Source organism: Schistocerca gregaria, chromosome 7, assembly GCF_023897955.1.
Source record: "Schistocerca gregaria isolate iqSchGreg1 chromosome 7, iqSchGreg1.2, whole genome shotgun sequence".
NCBI classification, from domain to species: domain Eukaryota; kingdom Metazoa; phylum Arthropoda; class Insecta; order Orthoptera; family Acrididae; genus Schistocerca; species Schistocerca gregaria.
This window is the reverse complement of record NC_064926.1, coordinates 396255507-396283449: the sequence shown is the minus strand read 5'-3', so window position 1 is coordinate 396283449 and position 27943 is coordinate 396255507. Positions and strand designations below refer to the sequence as shown.

The 27943-nt window shown below is 43.7% G+C and overlaps 1 protein-coding gene across 1 annotated transcript in view; it reads right to left on the bottom strand.

Annotated features, from left to right (window-relative positions):
* Positions 1–27943, bottom strand: part of LOC126281237 (endochitinase-like) — an 85770-nt gene that overhangs the window by 55616 nt on the left and 2211 nt on the right. Inside the window, exon 2 of the mRNA XM_049980009.1 lies at positions 8904–9045. Coding sequence (XP_049835966.1) covers positions 8904–9045 — 142 coding nt within the window. The remainder of the gene's footprint in view (positions 1–8903; positions 9046–27943) is intronic.

The window sequence follows — 27943 nt, the reverse complement described above, 5'->3', positions numbered from 1 at the left end:
TACTGTGGAGACCTCACGCCCCACGTGTTGAGCAATTCGGCGGTACGTCCACCCGGCCTCCCGCATGCCCACTATAGGCCCTCGCTCAAAGTCCGTCAACTGCACATACGGTTCACGTCCACGCTGTCGCGGCATGCTACCAGTGTTAAAGACTGCGATGGAGCTCCGTATGCCACGGCAAACTGGCTGACACTGACGGCGGCGGTGCACAAATGCTGCGCAGCTAGCGCCATTCGACGGCCAACACAGCGGTTCCTTGTGTGTCCGCTGTGCCGTGCGTGTGATCATTGCTTGTACAGCCCTCTCGCAGTGTCCGGAGCAAGTATGGTGGGGCTGACACACCGGTGTCAATGTGTTCTTTTTTCCATTTCCAGGAGTGTAGATTTTGCCGTAGAATCGTAGTCTGCATTAAAAAAACGACCGTTCTCTCTGAAGACTTGAGACATCTCTGAAAGAACAGACCCTACGTATACAGGGTGAATCATCTACAACTATCACTGAAAATATTGCGGAAAAGGAAAGTGTTATTGATGTGCGGTTTTCAGAGAACGGGTTGGCAGTCAGGGACTCGTATTATTAGCCAATAAACGGGTTATAATAATACTTAGAGAGTATATTATTTGTTCAAACACACGCTTTGTTAAATTGAATGATGCGTATTGACATTAACGAACTAAAGTAAGGTAAATTAGAATGTCAGTGGTGTCGTTTACGAGATACTGTATTTTGAAAAGTTCCCACATGGGCACTTTCGCCATTCACCGTGCTTACTTGTTCCGTACGATGATGTTATGTTTTCTTACAGTGTGCTTGAGTGTACCCTGAGTGTATTGCGACTTGCTGGCCAGTGTGTGACAGTCCAAGGAATAGGTCGTTTGTGAGCGTTGGGATTTACCAACGTCCTCATGGTATATGGTGAATGTAGGGAGCATGCTTTTTTTTCTTGCACCTATATGACCCAGTGTATGTCAACCATCTCGGCAATTATTCATCAATCGCTTCAACCAGTTACGTGAAAGCGGTAGAGTAACACCTAGACAACGTCACAGAAGGAAACAGGTGACGACAGAAGAGGGGGAAAGTAATGTTCCTGCTGCAGTTGCAATTGATTCGCTCGTTAGGTCCTGTGAAATCGCACGAGAAAGTGGCGTGAGTCGGGCAACTGTCCCACGCATTCTCCATCGACATAGGTTCGGTTCCTATCACCTCTCTCCATCAAGAGCTGCATGAAAGGATTATGTAAAGATGTAAAGCGTGTTAACTTCTGTACATGGGTATTAAGAGAGGATACTCCAGATGCTCAAATAGCACACCCTCTTATAGTTCAATGCTTTTATCTTGGCGGTTCGCGCATGCCCGCCTAGACGCGGGAGATTGCTGCGTTGCCAGTTGTACGCGCCAAGAGAAGCAGAGCCATAGGTGTTGTTGTTGTTGTGGTCTTCAGTCCTGAGACTGGTTTGATGCAGCTCTCCATGCTGCTCTATCCTATGCAAGCCTCTTCATCTCCCAGTACCCTCTGCAACCTACATCCTTCTGAATCTGCGTAGTGTAGTCAACTCTTGGTCTCCCTCTACGATTTTTACCCTCCACGCTGCCCACCAATACTAAATTGGCGATCCCTTGATGCCTCAGAATATGTCCTACCAACCGATCCCTTCTTTTGGTCAAGTTGTGCACAAACTTCTCTTCTCCCCAATCCTATTCAATACTTCCTCATTAGTTATGTGATCTACCCATCTAATCTTCAGCATTCTTCTGTAGCACCACATTTCAAAAGCTTCTATTCCCTTCTTGTCCAAACTATTTATCGTCCATGTTTCACTTCGATACATGGCTACACTCCATAAAATACTTTCAGAAATGTCTTCCTGACACTAAAATCTATATTAGATGTTAACAAATTTCTCTTCTTCAGAAACGGTTTCCTTGCCATTGCCAGTCTACATTTTATATCCTCTCTAATTCGACCATCATTTATTTTGCTCCCCAAATAGGAAAACTCCTTTACTACTTTAAGTGTCTCATTTCCTAATCTAATACCCTCAACATCACCCGACTTAATTCGACTACATTCCTTTATCCTCGTTTTGCTTTTGTTGATGTTCATTTTATATCCTCCTTTCAAGACACTATCCATTCCGTTCAACTGCTCTTCCAAGGCCTTTGCTGTCTCTGACAGAATTACAATGTCGTCAGCAAACCTCAAAGCTTTTATTTCTTCACCATGGATTTTAATACCTACTCCGAATTTTTCTTTTGTTTCCTTCACTGCTTGCTCAATATACAGATTGAATAACATCGGGGTGAGGCTACAACCCTGTCTCACTCCCTTCCCAACCACTGCTGCCCTTTCATGTCCCTCAACTCTTATAACTGCCATCTGGTTTCTGTACAAATTGTAAATAGCCTTTCGCTCCCTCTATTTTACCCCTACCACCTTCAGAATTTGCAAGAGTATTCCAGCCAACATTGTCAAAAGCTTTCTCTAAGTCTACAAATTCTAGAAACGGAGGTTTGCCCTTCCTTAATCTAGCTTCTAAGATAAGTCGTAGGGTCAGTATTGCCTCACGTGTTCCAACATTTCTACGTAATCCAAACTGGTCTTCCCCGAGGTCGGATTCTACTAGTTTTTCCATTCGTCTGTAAAGAATTCGCATTAGTATTTTGCAGCTGTGATTTATTAAACGGATAGTTCGGTAATTTTCACGTCTATCAACACCTGCTGTCTTTGGGACTGGAATTATTATATTCTTCTTGAAGTCTGAGGGTATTTCGCCTGTCTCATACATCTTGCTCACCAGATGGTCGAGTTTTGTCAGGACTGGCTCTCCCAAGGCCGTCAGTAGTTCTAATGGAATGTTGTCTACTCCGGGGGCCTTGTTTCGACTCAGGTCTTTCAGTGCTCTGTCAAACTCTTCACGCAGTATCATATCTCCTATTTCATCTTTATCTACATCCTCTTCCACTTCCATAATATTTTCCTCAAGTACATCGCCCTTGTATAGACCCTCTATATACTCCTTCCACCTTTCTGCTTTCTCTTCTTTGCTTAGAACTGTGTTTCCATCTGAGCTCTTGATATTCATACAAGTGGTTCTCTTATCTCCAAAGGTTCTTTAATTTTCCTGTAGGCAGTATCTATCTTACCCCTAGTGAGATAAGCCTCTACATCCTTACATTTGTCCTCTAGCCATCCCTGCATAGCCATTTTGCACTTCCTGTCGATCTCATTTTTGAGACGTCTTTGTTCCTTTTTGCCTGCTTCATGTACTGCATTTTTATATTTTCTCCTTTCATCAATTAAATTCAATATTTCTTGTGTTACCCAAGGATTTCTACTAGCCCTCGTCTTTTTACCTACTTCATCCTCTGCTGCCTTCACTACTTCATCCCTCAAAGCTACCCATTCTTTTTCTACTGTGTTTCTTTCCCCCATTCCTGTCAATTGTTCCCTTATGCTCTCCTTGAAACTCTGTACAACCTCTGGTTCTTTCAGCTTATCCAGATCCCATGTCCTTAAATTCCCACCTTTTTGCAGCTTCTTCAGTTTTAATCTACAGGTCATAACCTATAGATTGTGGTCAGAGTCCACATCTGCCCCTGGAAATGTCTTACAATTTAAAACATGGTTCCTAAATCTCTGTCTTACCATTATATAATCTATCTGAAACCTGTCAGTATCTCGAGCCTTCTTCCATGTATACAGCCTTCTTTTATGATTCGTGAACCATGTGTTACCTATGATTAAGTTGTGCTTTGTGCAAAATTCTACCAGGCGGCTTCCTCTTTCATTTCTTTGCCCCAGTCCATATTCACCTACTATGTTTCCTTCTCTCCCTTTTCCTACTACCGAATTCCAGTCACCCATTACTGTTAAATTTTCGTCTCCCTTCACTATCTGAATAATTTCTTTTATTTCATCATATATTTCTTCAATTTCTTCGTCATCTGCAGAGGTAGTTGGCATATAAACTTGTACTACTGTAGTAGGTGTGGGCTTCGTATCTATCTTGGCCACAATAATGTGTTCACTACGCTGTTTGTTGTAGCTTACCCGCATTCCTATTTTCTTATTCATTATTAAACCTACTCCTGCAGTACCCCTATTTGATTTTGTGTTTATAAACCTGTAGTCACCTAACCAGAAGTCTTGTTCCTCCTGCTACCGAACTTCACTAATTCCCACTATATCTAACTTTAACCTATCCATTTCCCTTTTTAAATTTTCTAACCTACCTGCCCGATTAAGGGATCTGACATTCCACGCTCCGATCCGTAGAATGCCAGTTTTCTTTCTCCTGATAACATCCTCTTGAGTAGTCCCCGCCCAGAGATCCGAATGGGGGACTATTTTACCTCCGGTATGTTTTACCCAAGAGGACGCCATCATCATTTAATCATACAGTAAACCTGCTTGCCCTCGGGAAAAATTACAGCCGTAGTTTCCCCTTGCTTTCAGCCGTTCGCAGTACCAGCACAGCAAGGCCGTTTTGGTTATTGTTACAAGGCCAGATCAGTCAATCATCGAGACTGTTGCCCCTGCAACTACTGAAAAGGCTGCTGCCCCTCTTCAGGAACCACATGTTTGTCTGGCCTCTCAACAAATACCCCTCCGTTGTGGTTGAACGTACGGTACGGCTATCTGTGTCGCTGAGGCACGCAAGCCTCTCCACCAACGGTAAGGTCCATGGTTCATGGGGGTGGGGGGAGGGGGTGGGGGGAGGTTGGCGGGGGGGGGGGGGGGGGAGAGCCATGGTATAGTTCGCAAACTTACGTTTAGGGGGGAGCGCGCAGTTTATGAAGTAAAGCCACCACGGCCGCATTAACCCTTTCGCTGCTACAGAGAGGTATTCCCCGCATTCCCCGATGTGCGCGATTTTGTCATCATTGCACTGCTCGCCTGTGCAGATACATGGTGTTTCGACTGCTTTGACACACTTTATCATTCGATTTCGCAAAAGCTATTTGGCCCAAAAATTTCATTTTTACACATCTTCTTGACTGATACCTTCCCCCCATAAATGACTTAATTTTATTTCGACGTTCAATGCTGTTATTGTGCAGCATTAAATGTAGTAAACCACTGCACGAAATTTTGAAGAGTTTGCAGAGGTAAAAGTCCATAGCGTATACTTTCCGTATGGTTGATTTTAGTTGTCACTAGAAATTTCAAAAAATTACATTCAAACAAATAAAATTCATGAAGTAAGACACTTCGATATTCTTTTTAAATAAAAATATTAAATACCGATCAAGGTTTGAACTCAGAACGTTTCTGTTAGCAGCCATACACTTTAACCATTACACTAATGCAGGTTGTCGTTCAATACACCTACCGGAGGACTTTAAATATCACGTAAAATACCGACAAACACTGTTGGTATGATTATGAATTACTCACGTTTCGTCGGAGTACAATAAGAAATAAAACAATTACCGCTGTTCTTTATTGCGAAAAAGCCGTTAGTGAGAATGATACAAACACCTTTCCTTGCTATCACCTGAATTGGGAGGCTTATTGCTTGTTTGGTTTAATTAATTAATAGAATATGAAGCAATTGGTGTAAATAATGTTTTTCCAAACTTTCTATAAAAGAAAGTCTGCTAGCAACACATTGCTTTAGTTCAATTGCTTTATTTATGACCGAACGTTTCTAAAACTGACGACACTCGTCCGTGCTCTGCACTGCAGTCGAGCTCGGGCAACGTCGTTCTCTGTTCATTGGCTGCCTGTGTTTTGTGACGTCAGTTGCGTAGAACGAACCTAAACTCGGCCGCCGTTATAAATGACACGCACTTTAACAGACCATCTTCAAGGACGCTAGAAGACCAGGAAGAACCTATGGTACCAACATGATGGCTGTTCAACCCATAGCGTACGAAGTACTACAGCATTCCAGATCGTTGGACTGGACGCAGAGCACCTGCACGTTGGCTAGCCCGTTCCTCAGTTTTGATGCCTGTGGACATTTCTCTGTGGGGAAAGTAGAAAGGTAGTGTCTACAAGGACACACCAACTACATCCGATGATATGTACGATGTATTACTGCGGTGTGCGCTGAAATGCTAGCACGTGTGGAGCAGTCGTTCCAAACCAGACTGGAAGTGTGTATTGCCGCTGCCAGTGGTCATTTAGAAGACAACCTGTGATGGTCAGTTTTCTCGTTACAGGTCAGAATCCACATAACTAGCGTATGTACTTGTGTTATTCTTTAGTGTACGCTACCACAGGTATTGAACAAGTGTCGGTGTGGAAACTTCTCAAAATACGATATCTCGTAAACGACTCGCACTAGGGTCCTGCAACAAACATTACTGACATTCTGATTTACCCCATTTTTAGTTTGTTAATTTAAATAGGTAATTTCTATTAAAAATACATTTTCTGAATATTGTTACAATCTGTTTATTGGCTAAAAACACGAGCTCCTGGCTACCTATCCATTCTGTGAAAGCCGCACATAAAGAGCACTTCTCATTTCCGCAGTATTTGCGACGCAAATTTTAGGTGATTTACCCTGTATATGTCGTGTCAGTTCTTTCGGACATGTCTGAAAGAACAGACGCTACTTGTATACATAATCAAGGTGAGACGGCCAGTGATCTGTTTAGTGCAGATGTACATCGGGATCGAACTCTTAAAGGAATCGAGGAAATATCGCTAGTAACGAGGATAATGGGCAAGGGGTACTACATTAGTAGTGTGGGAGAACTTGAGAATTTGAATGTGAGGATAGGCGTGCTAGGGTAGTCCATGCAGTTGTAATGACGACTTTGTCTGTGTGGCTTAGGGGACAGAGTATCTGCCTAGCAAGCAGGAGGCCCACGCTCGAATCTTGGGCCGGTACAGATTTTCAACGTTCCATCTTGATTTCAATCAATGCCTACTCGCTGTCAGTGTCTGTAATTTCTTTGTGTCTTAAAATACCTTACATTCGTTGTACTTAGCTTTCTCGCAATTTCTGAAGCATTAGTTGTCGCTTTCTGCTGCAACAAATTGTGTACAAAACAGGCGTTCTCTATTCAAACAAGTGGCAGAACCAAAGACTCCACTAATTTTCGCTTTCACGCGCCATTGAGGCTATCTCTGTTTGCCTCCACAAGCCGGCCCGTGTGGACGAGCGGTTCTAGGCGCTTCAGTCTGGAACCGCGCGACCGCTATGGTCGCAGGTTCGAATTCTGTCTCGGGCATGGATGTGTGTGATGTCTTTAGGTTAGTTAGGTTTAAGTAGTTCTAAGTTCTAGGAGAGTGATGACCTCAGATGTTGAGTCCCATAGTGCTCAGAGCCATTTGAACCATTTGTCTCCACAAAATAGCCTTTACGTACCAAGGAGCGGCTGCTACGTCTCCATCCTACAGACCAGAGACACTATCAGGCAAGTGTTTGTGGGGTGGTGCAAGGGTAGATCTGCTATCGAAAAACGTGCACAACCGGCATTGTTTAAATTCTAGAATTTTCGCAATGTTAGGGCCTATATGTGATGGGAGATCCTGGCCCGCCATCTTAATCGGTCACCCTTCAGTGTGCATATTGAAATAATTGTTTAGGAGCTACTCGCTCTGCACAGCTGTTTCAATAATAGAGTAACATAGTAGCGCTCCCTAAATTCTTTACCAGTCGCAGATTTTTTTACATAAAGTGGTGGACGTTGCAGCTGTTTAAATTGGTCTGCCAATGCTCCAATTGTTTAATGAAAACTCTACAGTTCTTTAAATGATGGGCTATCCTTATAGTGGTCTTGGAGGCTGCTCTCACCACTACCCTCAAGACACTATCACCACACGTGGAAAACAGATGATATTTAAGAAATTTTGAAGATGACAGGCCTCGAATCCAGAAACATACGGGTTTTGAGACAAATGCGCTAGATGCATCTTGGATCTTGGTGGAAGCGTGACGTCATAGTGGGGGAGAGGTGGGAGTGTAAGGAGGGCGTGACCCTAATAAGCCTCTTACATTGATGTAGCCAGACCCAAACCTATCTTGGTGCCTACCTTCGACGAGCACTAACACTGTAGCCTGAAGAAGCCATATTGTTAATAGTTGCTTTAATCAGGCTGTTGAGGACATGTGTAACCATCTGTCTCACTGCTTTCTGTTTTAATGTTAAGGCCTTGAAGTCTTTGTAGAGGTTATTTTCGTCCTATTATTATGTTTGTGCTATTCACTGCTTTTTGAAAAGAAAGCCTTATTAGGAATGCAGTATTCTCTCTAGCCGCTTTTATGTCGTCTCGTTGCCTCTGTAGAGCTGTACCATGGGAAGCAAGGAGAGTGGGTTGGTTGGTGGCCAGTATTCTCGTTCTATAACACAAATTGCAGACAATTAATAAATAGGTTCTTTGTTCATAAACAAAGAGCTACTTAACTTTGGTTTCCATGTGCTGTGGTAGAAGCTCTCCTCTGTATAGTGCATGTAGCCTGAATCCTGTTAAAGTAGAAGCCCGCTATGTTCACTATAAGGGTGCAATGTGCTTCCTGCCTCTGTGCTAGAGACTAAGTCTGTGCCTCTGTCTCAGTGGTATGCTGTAACTCCATGGCGTACAGACTCAAACTAACTGGCGTAACAGACTAGAACTAGCTGGCTAAACTCGAACGAAATGCTTGACTAACTAGAACGAACTGGCCCTCCAGTCCGTAGTGGCTATCTTAAACACTGGCAGCTGAGAGAGTGTTGGCGGCGTGTTTCCAGCGAGTCTTGTCATTAGCCTGTATAGATAGTCTCGTAACCCCTATGCCACTTGGTGTGCTACCGCCAGCGTACACGAGTACAAGGAACAACAAAGGACAGTATGTATTGCGAATCAGTTGTCAAGTTTGATTACCACAAGAAGTAGCTTTTTATTTTTTATTTATTTTATTTATTCTTGAGAAGCTCGCCGATGAGTTTGTTAGGTGGTTTACCTGAGAGCACAGCAGCATTTTCGCTGCTAGAAGATTCCTCGTCGACAGAGTTAGTTGGTGACCCAGTGGAGGAGTCCAGTGGTGTTGTGTCTTCGTCACTGGCGGCAGCCAAGGCCAGCGCCACAGCCAAAAGGAGGCCGACCTGCAAACAATCGCCGCTTTTATGTGCTGCTTAACACAGGCGTCGCGATATAGTATAATGTATCATCTTCAGCGGCAATCATGGCTGCCACCATCAAACTAAACACACTGAAATCACGGGCAGTATTGGGACTGACGCTTTGTATGTCATCGACAAATCCTACAGCAATCGCTCTCCGACACATGCTTCTATTTGTAACTGCATCCTAGAACAATGTTATCTACCCAGGACAAAATGAACTGCTCCGCGGAAATCAGTATGGGTTCCGAGAACTTTGATGCGCAACTCAAATCACATTCTTCCACATGGTTTACCCAATACAATGGACTGGCGAAGCCAAGTTCATTCGATGTTTCTAGACTTTCGGTAAATGTTTGACTGAGTAGCATATCGACTTCTTCTATAAAAAATATGTGCCTGTGGGGTATACAACCAAGTTTTCAAAAGATTCAAAAATTTTGTGGTAGTCAAAACGAATAAAATCGTCCTCTTAAAATGCTGAAGCAATAGTGTGCCACAGGGGAGCGTAATAAGACAGTAACTGATTTACTACATATTACTGACTTCATTGATGGTGCAATTACCTAATTCCATTCAATTAAAACTGCAGTAATATGCAGTTACGTTCAAACAATTTGTGGGAATGCAGCCACGTGACATTTTCGGCAACCGCCGATACTCCGACAGGAGAACACTCACGTCAGGGACCAAGTCAGGAGAATATTGAGGGTGTGGCAGTAACTGGAACCCCATTTCAGCCATGGCTCGATGGCGCCGACTTTCCAAAATTTCTGTGGGTGCATATCAACGGCGGAGCGCCCGTGCTCTTCAAAGCCATTGTCTCAACAAACGAAACGATAACAATCCAGATCACATGAAAACAATTTCACTCAAATCTTAATCCACACCTCTACTATGTTTAAAAACTAACCATTGAGGTGGTTTGTTACAATCGGCTTCATTGTATCTCGGAGTATTCTTTATTGTTGCTCAATATTGGCAAACAGATACTTTAAAACAACTGTTGACAAATGAAGTGGGCATTTGTAGCGTGTCACTTGTAAGGAAGCATAAAAGCATGCTGAAAAGAAGTGTTTCCGTTCACGGTATGCCTTTGCCCTGGCCAAAGACCCACACTACCAGCCTTCTCATTTTCCACATTTCTTTCAGATACACCCTGCATACGGTGGTCTTGCACACCACATGGTCCACTACAGGACAAGTGTTAAGTTGCATGATGCTTTTAAATTGAGCCACGGTAATCAGAAACTTAACTAAAGCCTATACGATTTACTTTCAGTCCCAACGTGAAATTCATGTCCAAAATGCGGCCGCATATCTGTCATTTTCCAGTCCGCACTAAAGTCAAGCATGATCTTTACTCTGAGTTCTGTCTGAAGTCGGTCAATGTGAAACAAAACTGCACCCAGCAGAAGCTTTTCAGGAAACTGCTATCAGCAGAAATCTTTTCCTATGCTTTTCAAGCCTTACAGCTTTGATGGTAAGTGGTGCTTTGGAGACTTCGAGACAGCATGCTGCTTATCAAATGTTTGACTTGACTATTACACATATTTACTCCACGTTTCAGGTTAGACAGACATTAGGCTCGCACGCTCATAACGTTTGACCACACTGATCACATTATGAAGTTTCTAGAAGTAACTGCGACCTTAAAATTCACTCGATTGTCCACTTATGCCCCTCTTTCCTTTTCTTTGCACAATGTAAGCGTTCTCCACTCTTAAAAAGTGTTAATGAAATGTCATCAAACTGCGTTATAAATTGTCTCTGGGGCCAAAACTTTGTGTAGGAAGGGGCAAATGCTCAGGGAATTTTTCTGAAGACGTACTTCCACGTACTAAGATCATTTCAAAAATATATTAGGAGGCTTACAGCAGTTCTAATCATGAAGATATCTAACGAAACACAATCTGGTTAGATTCGACAGTCGTTCAGTAATACGCAGCCATAAAGAGTTAGATAGCCTACTTCTCAGTTACTTTGTCATTCCTGGACAAATGAACTTTGCACAAGCAATTAACCGATTTCATAAGAATGTTGTTCTTTTTAAGTAGTCGCCAGTGTGGAACTAAATTTACAAACCACGGAGGAAGCTCCTACGTTGGCCCCATAGTTTGTTGCAGTACAGCCCGAAAAATGCTTTGGTTCCGGCAACCATTTCGTAACAATACAGCAATGGCGCCGTTGAAGCTCATCAGAACAGTGATAGCGTACACTGTTCGATTGCTTTAGCAACCGAACTATTCCCAAACCGAAAGAAAATGTATTGCTCGCCACATATGCAATGACAGGGATTCAACAGCTACTTATGTGGAAATCTGTTCCATTTGGTTCCAAACCATAAGCCCACGATGGGCATTTTAGGTATACTTTGTAACGCTTACGACAAAATGGCGCAGCATCTAATGCTCTGCGTCCTTTTTTTGATCTCGCACTCTTATGACTAGGATATTTATTTTCGCAGCAAAGAAAAACACCATTTGTCGAGTATAGTTCTGTTAGCACGAAAATCACTGCTCTCAGATTGACACTCCGGTCTTCAGTGCTGTGGAAAATTTTGTACTTACTTACAAAAAGAAAAAAAAGTCGTTCAAATGGCTCTAAGCACTATGGGACTTAACATCTGAGAACATCAGTCCCCTAGAACTTAGAACTACTTAAACCTAATTAACCTAAGGACATCACACACATCCATACCGAGGCAGGATTTGAACCTGCGAACGTAGCAGTCGCGCTGTTCCGGACTGAAGCGCCTATAACCGCTCGGCCACCGTGTAATTACTTATCCTCGTCCATGCACTTCACCGTGGTTTGAAGTGTATGTACCTGTAGGAAAGTAATACATATCACCTGTCAGAATATGACACTACAAAGAGTTTCACGTTTTCTTCAAGAAGTTTGTCTTCCTAGCTTCCGGCCATCTGCTAATGGTAACCTGTGAGTGACCTTTTCACTCCTTGACTGATTCCTGCTGTTTGAGGAGTCATCTTGTGGAGTACAGGGAGAACATGGGTCTGACCATTCCTTATTCACTACAGCCTAACATTTAGTGGACACACACATGAGTTGATACAGTGATACTGATCACATGAACGAAAAAATCGGTGCTCAGTGTCAGGTGTATTGGTTACGTGTCGAGAAGAATATCGGAAAGATGTGAGCATTGTGGTGAACACAATACTGGATTAATACAATCTTCTGTGTTCTAGCCCATTTCGAGATAACCACGGGAGCATAACCGTATCGGCTTTGAGATATCGTTCCTACAGACTTCGTGGATTATGGCCGTAGATCCGGAATCAAATTACCCTCATGTCGTTAATATACATACTTTGTGAGATGAAACCTCTAGGTCACACTTTGTCTTCTACCTTCCGATACTGGCCTTCAGTTTACAATATTTGTTTTTCGTTTTCTGCAGTAGCGTAACTAAGTATCTTCAACATCCCGTTTTACACGTTTTAAGGTCAAAGGCAATCGATGTCAGTGTACTTCTTTGGCCAATGACACAGTCGACATGCAATTTACATCCGCTCCTGTTTGTTATTCTTGGATTGTGGGACTACTTGAGAGCTGTTGGCCATGCTTGTTGTTAGAGGCTCTAAACTATCGGCGATGCCCAGTCTCAGACATCGATGCTAAATTTTGAACTTTATTATTATTATTATTATTATTATTATTATTATTATTATTATTATGACTGGAATCCTTTTCATGATGACGACGTTTCATTTTTACATGTCGGGCTCTCTATTTGGACAAATTTTACTCTTAGTATTCACGTTCAAGATGCTATTATCACGAAAGAAACACGTTAAATATTTTCTGAAGTTTAGTCGCCTGTTTTCCAATACCACTAAGTGTTCAAGCTAAGCGATCTAAACGTTTTAAGCCTATGCTACGTCTCTTCTCATCATTGTGATGCAGTCAATTACAAATGCTGTGGTTCCAAGAAATCTCATCAGTCATGCCGAACAGCTTTATCTTAGTTGGTGTTGACGTAGGCATAAGCGTGCAAAAAACTTCTGCGAGTCGCCGCCGAAGAACGCGAGACTGGTTAGAGCGCTGCCTTCTGTCGCGAAGTGACCTTCATTGCGAGTTCGCTTGTTTCGTAGGCGCCACTTAGCAACCCTATGTCTGTGCATACAGACGTTACCTCTCAAACTCCCGTACTGTTTGCAAACAATGAGTACCTAGTGTTTCGGCTTCAATGCACGAAAAGTTGTCGTAAAGGACAAGAGGTTTCTAACGTCTGCTATCTGCAAGATTCTAACAACAGCTGTGAGTTTGCTGCTAAAAGCTGCCAGACGGAACTCAATACATTCCATCCCATAACTACCGTAATTTCCCACAACTGTGGTCCGGGCTCGTAAATGTGGTCCAAGCTGCCGTACACATGTTGCCTGCAGATCTTTTGTGCTGCAGTTGGAAGCCTAGTAGGTCCTGCGCTCTATGAAACCGCCAAATTACTAGATCGACGTACTTGGAATGTGTCAGCTGCTGTTGAAGTTTGTTGTGAAATTTTGATTTTGATTTTGTTGCAAACTTTCGCGTGTGGCCATAGCCAGAGAAGGAAATTTAAATATGCCTTGTAATGACGAGTCACATATTTTTAAGAATTTTACATTATATGATATTTGATAAAGACTTCAATTTTCAGACGTAACTATGGTCCACAATTTCCATCTATGGGGTGTTCAGTTTAAATTATTTTACGTTGTTGGTACGGTACGTAGGTACTTCAAGTTAAAATAGCTCTTTTTGATGCAAATTACGGGTGAGTAGCAGTAAATGATGAACAATAAACAGCTAAAGAGAATAGGTGGAAGTCATCACAGCCCTTATCCCGTTGATACATTGAACTTATATTTAAGAGAAATAATAGAAAACGCTGAGACAGTGGATAACGTCTAAAATTAAAGATTTTGACATTGGACATTTCAAATATGAGGGCGAAGTCTGGGCAGATAGAATCATTAAAGTTTGCAAAACTGGGGCAGAAGTGAGTTTCATGGAAAGAAATGCGCAGTTGTGGATTTGGCCGAACTAAAGGGTTCTTCTTATATACAAAGGAAATGACTGGTATTGGTGCAAGGTATCCTCTGCCATGCACCATACGGTGGCTGTGAAGTATGTATGTAGAATATGATGTAATTTGCAAGCTTACTGCCAATAAAAAAGTGTCGTTCACAATCTTCTATTGAACTCATATTCAACTGATTTTGCTACACATGCATGTACTGACGATGAGGGCTTAGTTTTATGATTTTTTGAGTTCCTAAAGTCAAATCTGAAACGTTACAGACAACGTCGTACTGTCGGACGACTCATTTAAATCTTGATTACAGCCGTATAGCATCACAGACGAAAATTTAATTCAAGTACTTTTTTTTACTCAGGAATATCTCTCCTGATTATTGTGGCAAAGGTCAACGTGTTAAAAATACTGACGACTTAACGTAGTCATTAGCAGATGTGCTTCAATTTGTAGACAGCTGGAGATCTGAGATACTGCAATACAATTTTCTCTTTGTACAATGACGGAAAAAATATCGCAACTCAAAGAAGGAGTTTTGCGACCCAAATGAAAGTTTACAGGCGTGTTCCTGCATCTAAATGATAGTATAGTGGTGCTAGCTGCTCCAGTACGAGGATTCACATCAGGTTTGCTTTAAATACATGCAGTAACGTTCGTGAACTTTAGTTGCCTTTGAGATTGGCCGTTGTGAGTTGATGTTGGTCAAGAATGCCTTTAAGGAGACAAAGGCGCCATTATCAACATGTCACTGAGTTTAAACGAGGTCGTGCAATAGAGCTACGAGAAGCTGGATGTTCCTTCTGCGATACTGCGGAAGAACTTGGTATGAATATAGTCGCTGCACGTCACATGGGTGTACGGTCACGAGAAGACCGGCTCCGGACAGCCGCTTGGCACTAACGAGAGGAAAGACCATCGTGTTCGGCGCATGGCTCTGGTGCATCTTGCTGCATCTGCAACAGCAACTAGAGCAGCAGTTGGCACCACAATGAAACCACGAACTGCCTCAAACTGGTTACTTCAAGGACATCTCCAAACCAAGTGCCCCTGTAGCGTGTATTGTACTGATTCCAAACGATCGCCATTTAAGACACTGGTGACGTCATTGGAGGTCAGCGTGGAATCTGTTGAGTTTTCTAATGAAAACTGGTTCTCCCTCGGTGTCAGTGATGACCGTGGGCTGGTTAGGAGGAGGCCATTTCAGGCTAGCCATCAACTTGTCTGCATGCTATACACACTGGAGCTACACCCAGAGTTGCGGTCTGAGGTGCGATTTCGTATGACAGCAGGAGTCCTCTCGTTGTTATCGCACACACCTGACGGCAAAATTGTACATCGGTCTGGTGATTCGAACTGTTGTGTTGATATTTTCATGAACAGGGTTCCAGTGGGTGTTTGCCATCAGGATACCGCTCGCCCACAACGCTGTTGTAACCGAACGTGCTCTGCAGAGTGTCGGTCTGTTACCTCGGCCTGCTGCCGGCCGCGGTGGTCTCGCGGTTCTAGGCGCGCAGTCCGGAACCGCGCGACTGCTACGGTCGCAGGTTCGAATCCTGCCTCGGGCATGGATGTGTGTGATGTCCTTAGGTTAGTTAGGTTTAAGTAGTTCTAAGTTCTAGGGGACTGATGGCCATAGCAGTTGAGTCCCATAGTGCTCAGAGCCATTTGAACCATTTTGAACCTCGGCCTGCTCGATCACCAGATCTTCTCCAATCGAGCACATATGGGACACGATCGGACGACAACTCCAGCTCCATCCACAAACAACGTTAACCGTCACTGTGTTGAGTGACCAAGTGCAACAGGCATGGAATTCTATACCACAAACTGACATCTGGCACTTGTACAACACAATGCATGCACGTCTGCATGTTTACATTCAGCGTACTGGCGGATACACCGATTATTAACGTATCAGCATCTCACATTCGTTAAAAGCAATCCAACCACATATCTACAAGCTACTCAGAAATTCCTCTGTGGAGTAGAAGTAGTTGTCGAGTGATTAATTTCAATCTGTTTTTAAAACTCTCATTATCTTCCAGTTGCCTTAATTCACAAGGCAGCTGATCAAATATTTTCATGGCTGGATACTTTGATTCTTTGTGTGAAAGAATAATGTTTTGACACAGTCTGACCTAATTAATTTAGAACCGAGGAAGTCATCCAAGTGCGCATATTATGATAGGAGCACTGTGTAATCCTACAACACCCGAATGATCTTGCATCCTAAAAAATTACCTGTAAAATGTATTTAGTCGTTATTACAAGGAGTAATTATTGTTACCATTAATAAAATCCTCAGTAATTCAAACATGGTGGCGTAAGTTTAAATACAGAATGCATCATAAAATAGCGCACAGTGTCGTGATAAGTGAGTAACGCCCATAAAATACGCTGCTGTGCAATACTTATTTTTGCATGATATGTACCTGCCAAATAACATAGCACGACGAAAGTTAGACCATACATAGAATGAACTGCTAGAGTATAGCGTAGTAGGTAACTGAAAGAAATACGCAATGTGACGAACAGAAATGACACTTTTATTCAAAGACAACAATTACACTAAAATCACTGCAATTCGTTAAGATCCCGTGTACTTTACAAAAGGCCGGACATGGTTTTTAACAGGGAGTGTGAGCACCACAGACGGTAATGCCTACTCTGCAACGTGTTCCCATGCTGGCCAAAAGGTTGCAAAGGAGCTCTTGTGCTAAGGCGTTGCATTCCTCTACCAGTGCTATTGAAAACTGTTGGATGGTCGTTGGTGCACATGAAAGTGGTGCAATGTGCAATACCCCCCAATACATGCCATACGCGCTCGATGGGACTTAAGTCGTGAAACGGGCAAGCCAGTCCATTCGCCGAATATTCCCTCGTTCCAAGAGCTGCTCTGCCTGCGCTGTTCGGTGCGGTCGCACGTTTTAATACACAAAAACGAAGTGAGATTCGAACTCACCCATGAACCGACGAACATGGGAAAGGAGTTCAATGTCAGCATAATGTTCACCGGCGAGTGTATCGTCTTCAACGATTTGGAGAACAGTACGTCCATGCAACATTATGCCTCCCCATATAACACCTGAACCTCCAAAACGACCATGTACGACAATTCTGGACGTACCCTCATTTGACGAGGTACGGGAACGCGTAATGCACTCAGGAACACTGGAATCACTCAACTCTTGCGAATACGTGGTTGTGACAATTTGAAAGGATGTTCAATGCAATGATCTCATAGGTTCAGTCGTAAGTGAGGCATGTGGTAGACTGTAGTTCATTGGTAGGATTCTCGGAAAATGCAGTGAGGCTACAAAGGAGAATGCTTACAAAAAATCTCGTGAGATCTATCCTATTTTTCACGTATGTGCTTCCCATCTCAAATAGGACTGATAGCTACACTAGACGTTTACTCGAATGGTTACAGTTTTGCCTGACCGACAGGAGAGGGTCGCGGAAATGCTGATAAACTTCAATTGGCCGACAGTTGAAAATAGGCGTCAGTTATCACACGGCTGACTACACTCCTGGAAATTGAAATAAGAACACCGTGAATTCATTGTCCCAGGAAGGGGAAACTTTATTGACACATTCCTGGGGTCAGATACATCACATGATCACACTGACAGAACCACAGGCACATAGACACAGGCAACAGAGCATGCACAATGTTGGCACTAGTACAGTGTATATCCACCTTTCGCAAAATGCAGGCTGCTATTCTCCCATGGAGACGATCGTTCAGATGCTGGATGAAGTCCTGTGGAACGGCTTGCCATGCCATTTCCACCTGGCACCTCAGTTGGACCAGCGTTCGTGCTGGACGAGCAGACCGCGTGAGACGACGCTTCATCCAGTCCCAAACATGCTCAATGGGGGACAGTTCCCTTGCCGGTCTAGGAATGGTAGAACGATGGGTTCGATGACGGTTTGGATGTACCGTGCACTATTCAGTGTCCCCTCGACGATCACCAGAGGTATACGGCCAGTGTAGGAGATCGCTCCCCACACCATGATGCCGGGTGTTGGCCCTGTGTGCCTCGGTCGTATGCAGTCCTGATTGTGGCGCTCTCCTGCACGGCGCCAAACACGCATACGACCATCATTGGCACCAAGGCAGAAGCGACTCTCATCGCTGAAGACGACACGTCTCCATTCGTCCCTCCATTCACGCCTGTCGCGACACCACTGGAGGCGGGCTGCACGATGTTGGGGCGTGAGCGGAAGACGGCCTAACGGTGTGCGGGACCGTAGCCCAGCTTCATGGAGACGGTTGCGAATGGTCCTCGCCGATACCCCAGGAGCAACAGTGTCCCTAATTTGCTGGGAAGTGGCGGTGCGGTCCCCTACGGCACTCGTAGGATCCTACGGTCTTGGCGTGCATCCGTGCGTCGCTGCGGTCCGGTCCCAGGTCGACGGGCACGTGCACCTTCCGCCGACCACTGGCGACAACATCGATGTACTGTGGAGACCTCACGCCCCACGTGTTGAGCAATTCGGCGGTACGTCCACCCTGCCTCCCGCATGCCCACTATACGCTCTCGCTCGAAGTCCGTCAACTGCACATACGGTTCACGTCCACGCTGTCGCGGCATGCTACCAGTGTTAAAGACTGCGATGGAGCTTCGTATGCCACGGCAAACTGGCTGACACTGACGGCGGCGGTGCCCAAATGCTGCGCAGCTAGCGCCATTCGACGGCCAACACCGCGGTTCCTGGTGTGTCCGCTGTGCCGTGCGTGTGATCATTGCTTGTACAGCCCTCTTGCAGTGTCCGGAGCAAGTATGGTGGGTCTGACACACCGGTGTCAATGTGTTCTTTTTTCCGTTTCCAGGAGTGTATTTATTCACCAATCAAGGTGACTCCTAAGTAGGCGAACATCAGGCTGATTTTCGAGCTAGTAGATCTTGCACAGAGCAAATAGAAACCTCAAGACCATCCCTCTATACCGGTGTCACGGAGCACAACCCTGGGTAGCCATTCTAGTGGACTTCGACAGACAGGCTCTCACCGCTACCGCACGAGAAGTGGACCTAGATGAGAAGACCACCAGTCTAGTGTGGGCCACTCTCAGGAACACCACCTTCGTAGTCAGATGCATAGATAATCTTTCTGAGTGTTTCACCATTCATATGGGAGTTACACAAGGTGACGGCCTCTCGTGCGTGCTATTCAGTTGCTCGCTGGAGAGGATTACAAGGGAATGGACTTGCACATTTCCATCAGGAACTGGAATGAAGACTGGATTCAAGAAAGATAACCTCAATGTACCCTGCATAGACTTTCTCTTGTTAGCTAACAATATAGAGGAGGCTACTCTTCAGCTACAGAGCTTACACAGCACAGCAGCTAAGACCGGTTCGAAGGTCAGTATCCAAAAAACTGTGTTCCTTAGTAACATAAAGGAAGTCCTACTGCAATTCGACTAGAAGGCCCCACCGTTCGTAAAGTCCCTGCAGTCAAATATCTAGGAGAGTGGATTTCAGCAAATGAGAGAGAAACTGGCAATAGATACCAGAAAACGAAGTTGGAAGTGGTTTACCACTACTGAAAGAGAATTTACATCTCCAATAACCTTAAACAACACAACTTAGCAGTAAGAACCTTCGTATTGTATGCCTTCCTGGATGTCTGTTGATGAACAGAAAGTGTCCACTCAGGAAACCGAGTTCAAGGAACGGAAAATCCCAAGGAGAACTCTAGCACCAATAAGAGAAGAAAAATGACGCCTACAGGATCAGACAACGGTGTGCTGTACTATCTTTAGGAAGACATACACAGCTCTTAGGAAGAGGCGACTGGCCTTCTATGGACGTTTGACCCACATGCACCTCAGCAGAGTTACGAATAGGAGCTTTACCACGACAGGTTGAGGGAGAGCGTCCAAGAAAAAAAGTATCACCACAGTGAAATCAGTCCTGGAGCATCTTGAAATTTCGCTAGAAACCATACGGAACAGTCCCAAATTCCGGCAGGTCACTCCACAAGGGATGGAAGCACAGAAACCAGCTGATCGAAGTGGACAGAGGAGAGAAAACTTGCTCATAGCGATAAAATGGAAGCTTTCTAGGCTAAGATGAAACAGAAGACCGTTGTAAATGAAACGGCCCGTAGGCGATTGCACAGAATCTTCCTATCGCTCACCGCAAGGTGACGAGCGTGCAGCGCCGTAGCTTAAAGGAGGAAAGGGCGGACCGCTCGATATATTTGTGGACGGACAAGTGAATGCGGATTGCAGTGCTTCGTCGAAGCTGAGTTTATGCCAGGGGTGAGGTGGTGTGGGGCCACAGTGTAATTTAAAACTAGTTGTACACAGCAGTGAAAGCCGAGCAGTGTAGTGTTATTAAACCGTCGTGCGCGGACTACATAGAGATAAGGCGTTCGACATGAAGGAAGTTCCTCGTTGCAGCGAGTCTAGTTGGCTGTTGTAACCATACTGGGCGGCGTCATTCGGTGATTCACTGATGGTGGAATGCGACCAGTGCTAACTGCCTTCAGTCGGTGTCACATTGGGAAGGCGTGTGCACTAATACAAACTTATTCTATGTTGTTGAGCAGAATTCAGCTTTGTTTCAGCATAATATGGGTGAGCACCCGCAAGTCTGTAAAACTTCATTCATTACCAGTGCTTTAATTGTTCAAATATATATTATATACTTAATTAAATTTCAAACAAATTAATTAACGTGAAACTTTCTTGAGACTCTCTCTCTCTCTCTCTCTCTCTCTCTCTCTCTCTCTCTCTCTCTCTCTGTGTGTGTGTGTGTGTGTGTGTGTGTGTGTGTGTGTGTGTGTGTGTGTGTGTGTGTGTGTGAAACTTCGAGAGGGTGTCTCACCTAACACTGCCATCTCAAATATCTCTGAACAACAACAGATATTAAAAAACTGCAGGGGCTTAGGAAACCAAATACTATGAGAAATTTTAAAACGAAAATAAATACTATTTTCAACACAAACATGTGTATTTTTAAATAGACACCCCGTATTATTTAATATGAAATCAATAGCATGAAAAATCACAAACATAATCGAGTTGGTTGCATCGCAATACATCAATTACACCCAGAGAAATTTCGAAGCGAAGTTGACTCTTGAAATGTACGAAGCGCACAGCTAGCGCACGTCCTGAGACTCTAGCGTGCACCTCACGCTGCCGGTAATCGTGATGTGATTGACGTACTACGTCAGTGGAGTGTTAATGTTTGGTGTGGTATTGTATGATAACACATCATTGGTCAATATTTCATTGATGGCACTCCTAAAGGGGGATACTTTAGCCCCTTCTTGAGCTGTACCTTAGCTGAACCGGTCCACCTCTTATAATGTGTCAAATAATGCGGTATCAAAATGATGGATGTCCTGCGCAAAATGTTTATTGTTGCGAAATCAGAACTAGAGACACAATTAATGATAACACACTTAGTTTCACGTTTCTAAACTTCATAAGTTCTGACATATATCGCTTGTAAAGTATAGCAACGGCGTCGCAGCTTCTGATGTAATGAATCGCCGGCCGCTGGTGGCCGAGCGGTTCTGGCGCTACAGTCTGGAACCGCGCGACCGCTACGGTCGCAGGTTCGAATCCTGCCTCGGGAATGGATGTGTGTGTTGTCCTTAGGTTAGTTAGGTTTAAGTAGTTCTAAGTTCTAGGGGACTTATGACCTCAGCAGTTGAGTCCCATTTTGCTCAGAGCCATTTTTTTTTTGTAATGAATCGCATGCAGTACTGTGCTCAGAGCAGGGGTTGCCTGCACTGGCGCCTGTATCCTGCCGTAAACATACCAATATCACCACGGCACGCTCTACCTTCAGTGTACAAGTGTCTGCTAATCTGGTCTGCTGAGCTGCTCTCATACTGTAACGTAATTCACATACGTTGCTACATTAAAACCTGTTTTCTTGTGGTTTGTTACATTTGCCGTCATCTAGTCGATATGCCGGCCTTGAGCGAGAAGAAAAACTTGTTATTATTTTAATTTATGGCGAATGTCACAGAAATGCAACCGCAGCTGTGAGACTGCATGCCGAACGCTACCCAGATCTGCGGTGTCCATCACGTCGAACCGTTGGCAACATATGCAAGATACTCACGGTAAGCTGGCCTCCCACAAAACGTCGACGTACGACGCCAGCGACTGGCAATGGAAACGAAATTGCTGTTCTGGGCTGCTGTAGCGCACAATCCTCAGGTGTGTGTGTGAGTGAGAAATTACACGAGGTGTAGGAATAAGTCACTGTAGTATGTGCAGAATCTTGCATCGGCATCGGTTTCATCCGTTCCATATCTCACCACACCAGGAACTGTACGGGAATTACTTTGAATCTCGCATTGCATTCTGTCGTTTTGCACTTCAGTAGTTGCAAGGTAATCTAGTATTCCTAAGCAATACGTTTTTTACGGACGAGGCTTCACTTACAAATCACGGTAATGTGAATCTGCGGAACATGCACTACTGGTCTGTGCAAAACCCCCACTGGCTTCGCCAATTGCTCATCAACGACAGTGGAGTGTCAGTGTTTGGTGCGGTATCATTACTAACTGTGTTGTAGGTCCCTATTTTTACCGTGGAACATTGAATGGACAGCGATATGCATCATTTCTTCAACACACACTAGCGCTCCTCATGAATGATCTAGGACTGGAAACTCGTCTATGAATGTGGTCCGAACAAGATGGCTCTGCCGCACACAGTGCAAAAGATGTCAGCGACTATCTAGGTGCGACATTTCCAAATAGGTGGATGGGGCGGGGAGGTAGTGTGCGATGGCCAGCGCGGTCCCCAGACCTGACGCCATTAGACTTCTTCCTCTGGGGCGCAGTGAGAGACAGTGTGTATCAAGAACTCCCAACGACAGTAGGAGATATGCAGCATCGTATTACTGCGGCGTGTGCGGCAATATCTATACAAACTCTACAATCTGTGCAACACTCTCGGTATTCGTCTGCAAACGTGTATTGATGAAAACGGAGGGCACTTCGAACATCTGTTGACGTGACACAGTTTCATTGGTGATGATGTGGGTGTATTTTCGATGCTGGAAGTAATGCAAAACAATACAGTTTCTGTGGGTGACAAAGCACTAGTGAATGTGTTTAGCAAAGGGAATTCAAGCTCTAATTGTAGCTCTAGTTGTCATTTCGCTGGAATAAACATACATTTACGATTTGGAAAACGTAAATTTGCGTTGGACGTGTTACTTGTTTATTTTTGTGGATTGTGCATACCTTCCCATTGTGTGAGCCCCTGACACAGGCAGCGTGAGGTGCACGCTTGAGTCTCAGGACGTGCGCTAGCTATGCGCTTCATTTATTTCAAGTGTCAACGTCCCTTCCCAATTTCTCTGGATGTGATTGACATATTGGGATGCAACCAAAGCCATTATTTTTGTGATTTTCAAGCTATTGATTGCATACGAAATAATAGGGAGTGTCCATTTAAAAATACACAAGTTTGTGTGGAAAATAGTATTTGTTTATGTTTTAAAACTTCGCATAGTATTTGGTTTCCTAAGCCCCTGCCGTACGTTCATGCTTGTGCAAAGCGCTTTTGAATATATAAGTTTTGCATTTTTTTATTTGTTTGAAATTTAATCCTCTATATACATATATAATGAACAATTAAAGCATTGGCAGTGAACAAAGTGCCAGTAGCAGGCTGCCTATCCAATCGCTTCGAGAGGCAACGTTAATTACATTTTTCGTGTATTTCAAATAGTTAATGAGCGAATATAAAAATTTAATATGCTGTCATAATCTATTAACTGAGGAAGTATAATCTTATGCTTGTCACAGTAAAAAAATGTGTCTACGCCTAGAGGCAGCGCTAACTCATTGCGCGCAAATACCCACATTATATTCACCCAGTATTCGAGAATGATAACACTTCCGACCAAATTTACACACACTTTCAAACTTACATACTTACCACACTTTTTCTCTCTGACACCGCTCACAAAGTGATGAAAGGAAAGAAGCTTATCGCTTACTATACATTTTCGCCGTTTATGCAGAAAAAATTTCTGCATGATGCATTATGTTTTTTACTTCTTTGGGCAGGTACTATGCTACAAAATTTCTTGAGAGTGAAATTTGATCAAATATTCATCATATTTCTTTGACAAAGACCTTTGAGGTGGTGCAGAAAGGGCTAATTACACTGTCATCAAATAATTCGTCATGGATCTTCCAGATTGATAACAGTTGAGAAACCACTATTTTTTATGTTGTTGGTTTCATAGTTCCCAGTCACTGAACGCGACTGATTTTTCCAACACGAATACTAAATGTAATGAAAGCACTATCCCTCCTCCTGTTAATGTTAACATCTAAAATGTGAATGTGGTGTAATGCACATAGTTCACAGTAGCCAAGTCCTAATTGTATCACTGAAAATGTCGTAGCTTGAGTAATTATTGTCACCTGATATGTTTAAGTTCAAAAGGAACTGATTTAGAGTATATCCGCCTGCTTGACAAGTACTTACTGAGGCTTTATGCTGATTATAATTCATTCGCGATTTCTCTTCGGATTTCAGACTCCTTTTAATACATTCAGAACGAGGCACGACTGTTACATTCTTGGACATTAGCTGCTATTTATTCTTATAATCCCGGGTTCGATTCCCGGCGGGGTCAGGGATTTTCTCTGCCTCGTGATGGCTGGGTGTTGTGTGATGTCCGTAAGTTCGTTAGGTTTAAGTAGTTCTAAGTTCTAGGGGACTGATGACCATAGCTGTTAAGTCCCATAGCGCTCAGAGCCATTAGAACCACTTTTTTTATTCTTATAAAAGATATTTTGGCCTTTTCCTTGTTTCTATGCCTTTTGTGCACCTATCAAGTTCATTCTTTCCAGCCTTTCTCTTCACTTTCAGTACCGGTGCTGCATCATTGGTGTATCGTATTGTGCTAATTTTCTGCCATTCACAAACAATACTTAAATTCCCTTTTCAATGAGCAAACAAAAATCCGTGGTGACAATGAATTTGCCTTAAATCTTCCCTGCTTTTGACTTCGTCCACAAATCTGTCAGTACAGACTATTCCAATTCGCTTTGAGGAATGAGTTTCCCTCTCCCTGCCTAGAAAAGGAAACAAAATATGTCATCCCATTTTATAAAAAGTCTTTCAATGTTTACAGTAACCTCCATAATACGACCACCTGCGCATTTCGAGTGTGTTCCTCCACTCCATGTACACAACACACAACAATTTTACAGTAGGTTTACACTGGGTGGTTACAATTAAAGCGTAGCTATTCGCAGATGTTCAGTGAGGGCTGTGACTATCGTATTACAGCGAAACTTCACAGCAATTCTAATAGATTAATGCAGAACCGATTTACTATAGTAAAAACAATAGTTCCAATTTTAGCTACCAGGTGCAAATCTGGCGCTCTGAATGGAAGAAAGACGTACAGAAATGATTCCATATGCAACGGATTGGGAGTGGGACGTGGGCAGAAAGGTTCGAACAAGTGATAAAGCCATTTTGTTGATTTTATTAGTTCAAATGGCTCTGAGCACTATGAAACTTAACTTCTGAGGCCATCAGTCGCCTAGAACTTAGAACTAATTAAACCTAACTAACCTAAGGACATCACAGACATCCATGCCCGCGGCAGGATTCGAACCTGCGACCGTAGCGGTCGCTCGGCTCCAGACTGTAGCGCCCAGAACCGCACGGCCACTTCGGCCGGCATTTTATTAGTAACTGCCGCTGAAAGAGTTTTTTTTCAATTTGAGCACCGGAAACGTCAGCGAGGTGTTGTGAAGTGCGAGCTTTGCACCTGGTGGCCAAAGTTGGAACTAATTTTTACCACTGTAAATTATTTCGCATTAACGCATTAGGGACTGCAACAAGCTTAGCTGCCATATGATAATTGCAGCTCACACTAAACCTCCGTAAACAGCTGTACTTCTGATATAACCACCCACTACACGTCAGCCGCTTGCAATAAACAGAAGATAATTGCTCTCTCTGATCAAATCTAAGGCAAGGCGTTAGCTTTGATGAAATAAATTTGACAAAAGGCAACAACTGCTAAAGCGTCCTATTACACTACATCAGATATATTCGGTCGTGCATAAGTTTCTAGCATTTCTGCATCATTTTCATAAAGACAACGGATACATATAACATGAGACTTTAGTCATCAATTTTGTATTACCCTTCACTATTTGCAACAGACGGACAACGTCGTAGCAAGTTTGCAACTTGGTGACTGTAGAAATCACGTTCAAAAATGGTCAAATGTGTGTGAAATCTTATGGGACTTAACTGCTAAGGTCATCAGTCCCTAAGCTTACACACTGCTTAACCTAATTTATCCTAAGGACTAACGCACACATCCGTGCCCGAGGGAGGACTCGAATCTCCGCCGGGACTAGCCTCATAGTCCATGACTGCAGCGCCCGAGACCGCTCGACTAATCCCGCGCGGCAGAAATCATGTGGTTACGAGGTGAAGAAATCGTCGAGCTGTGTTCAGAGCGCATTATCTTCCGGAGAGGAAGTTCCTTGAGGTTATTCGACTGAGCAGCATTACTTCACGCGACCTTTCTGGTCGTTGTTCTTGGACAGCGGCTTCAAGAGGTCTCAGTTGCCGAAAATCAATGTCAGTAGCGATGGCTACACCTTGGGGAAGCAATTCGTAGTAGTCCTGCATCACACCGTCGCTGTTCCAACACATTATCTTTTGTGGTTGCGTTCCAACTTTGTACAGGGAGTTGCTGCTTTGTTTAGACTCACTCATTTCTTTTTCTTATGTTACAATACAAACACGATTTTTCGTTATTGTCACAAACGACGGTACAGGATAGGTTCAAATGGCTCTGAGCACTATGGGACTTAACTTCAGAGGTCATCAGTCCCCTAGAATTTAGAACTACTTAAACCTAACTAACCTAAGGACATCACACACATCCATGCCCGAGGCAAGATTCGAACCTGCGACGGTAGCGGTCGCGCGGTTCCAGACTGTAACGCCTACAGGATAGGAATGGTCGGTATTGTTCAAGAGCCAGCCAATTGATGGATAGCAAGCACAGATGCACACATGGTCGTCTAATGATTTTTTTTTCTACTGTGGCTTAGAGCATGCGGCGTCCGCACACCCGATTTTTGACCTTTCTCCTTCGAATGAAAATGTCGGACGATGGTGGAATGATCATAGTTCATCACAGTTCTCTATTACAATGAAGTGAATCATTGTGGATTAAAGCGTTTAAACGTTGTTCGTCAAACCCCGAAGATCTTCCTGAATGCGGGTAGTCACTAGTATCAAAACTATCCTCCCTAAAATTGAGAAAATAATTTTCTTGCCGTGCTGTGTCCAGTGGCATTACGCCGATACACAGTGCAAACGTTCCTGGCTGCGTCGGCAGCTATTGCCCTTCTATTGAACCCAGACAGAAGAATATGTCTGAAATGTTCCATTTCTTCACTTTATTTCCCATTTTATAGTGTCCACAGCTCGCTTATTGTCTCTAAATGACAATATGTCAACTCAGATAGAACCAGTAGACTACCTTATTAATAAACGCATAGCAACAGGAATGCCACATGAAAACAGAAATGCTACTAACTTTTGCACCAACGTAATGTTTGACAAAACAGATTTGTGAAAGAAAGATGATGGTTAATACCGGCCTTCCTACTGACTCTTTGCAACACGTTTCACAGACAGTACCCACATATACCACCAAACGTACCTGCTAAATTATATCATTCTGCGACACATGATATAGGAGATGCGTTATAAACGTTGAAATATGTGAAAAAGTAGCCTTGCTTGAAATGGAGCAGAAATTGCCTAGACTACACTCATACTGTGTTTGATAG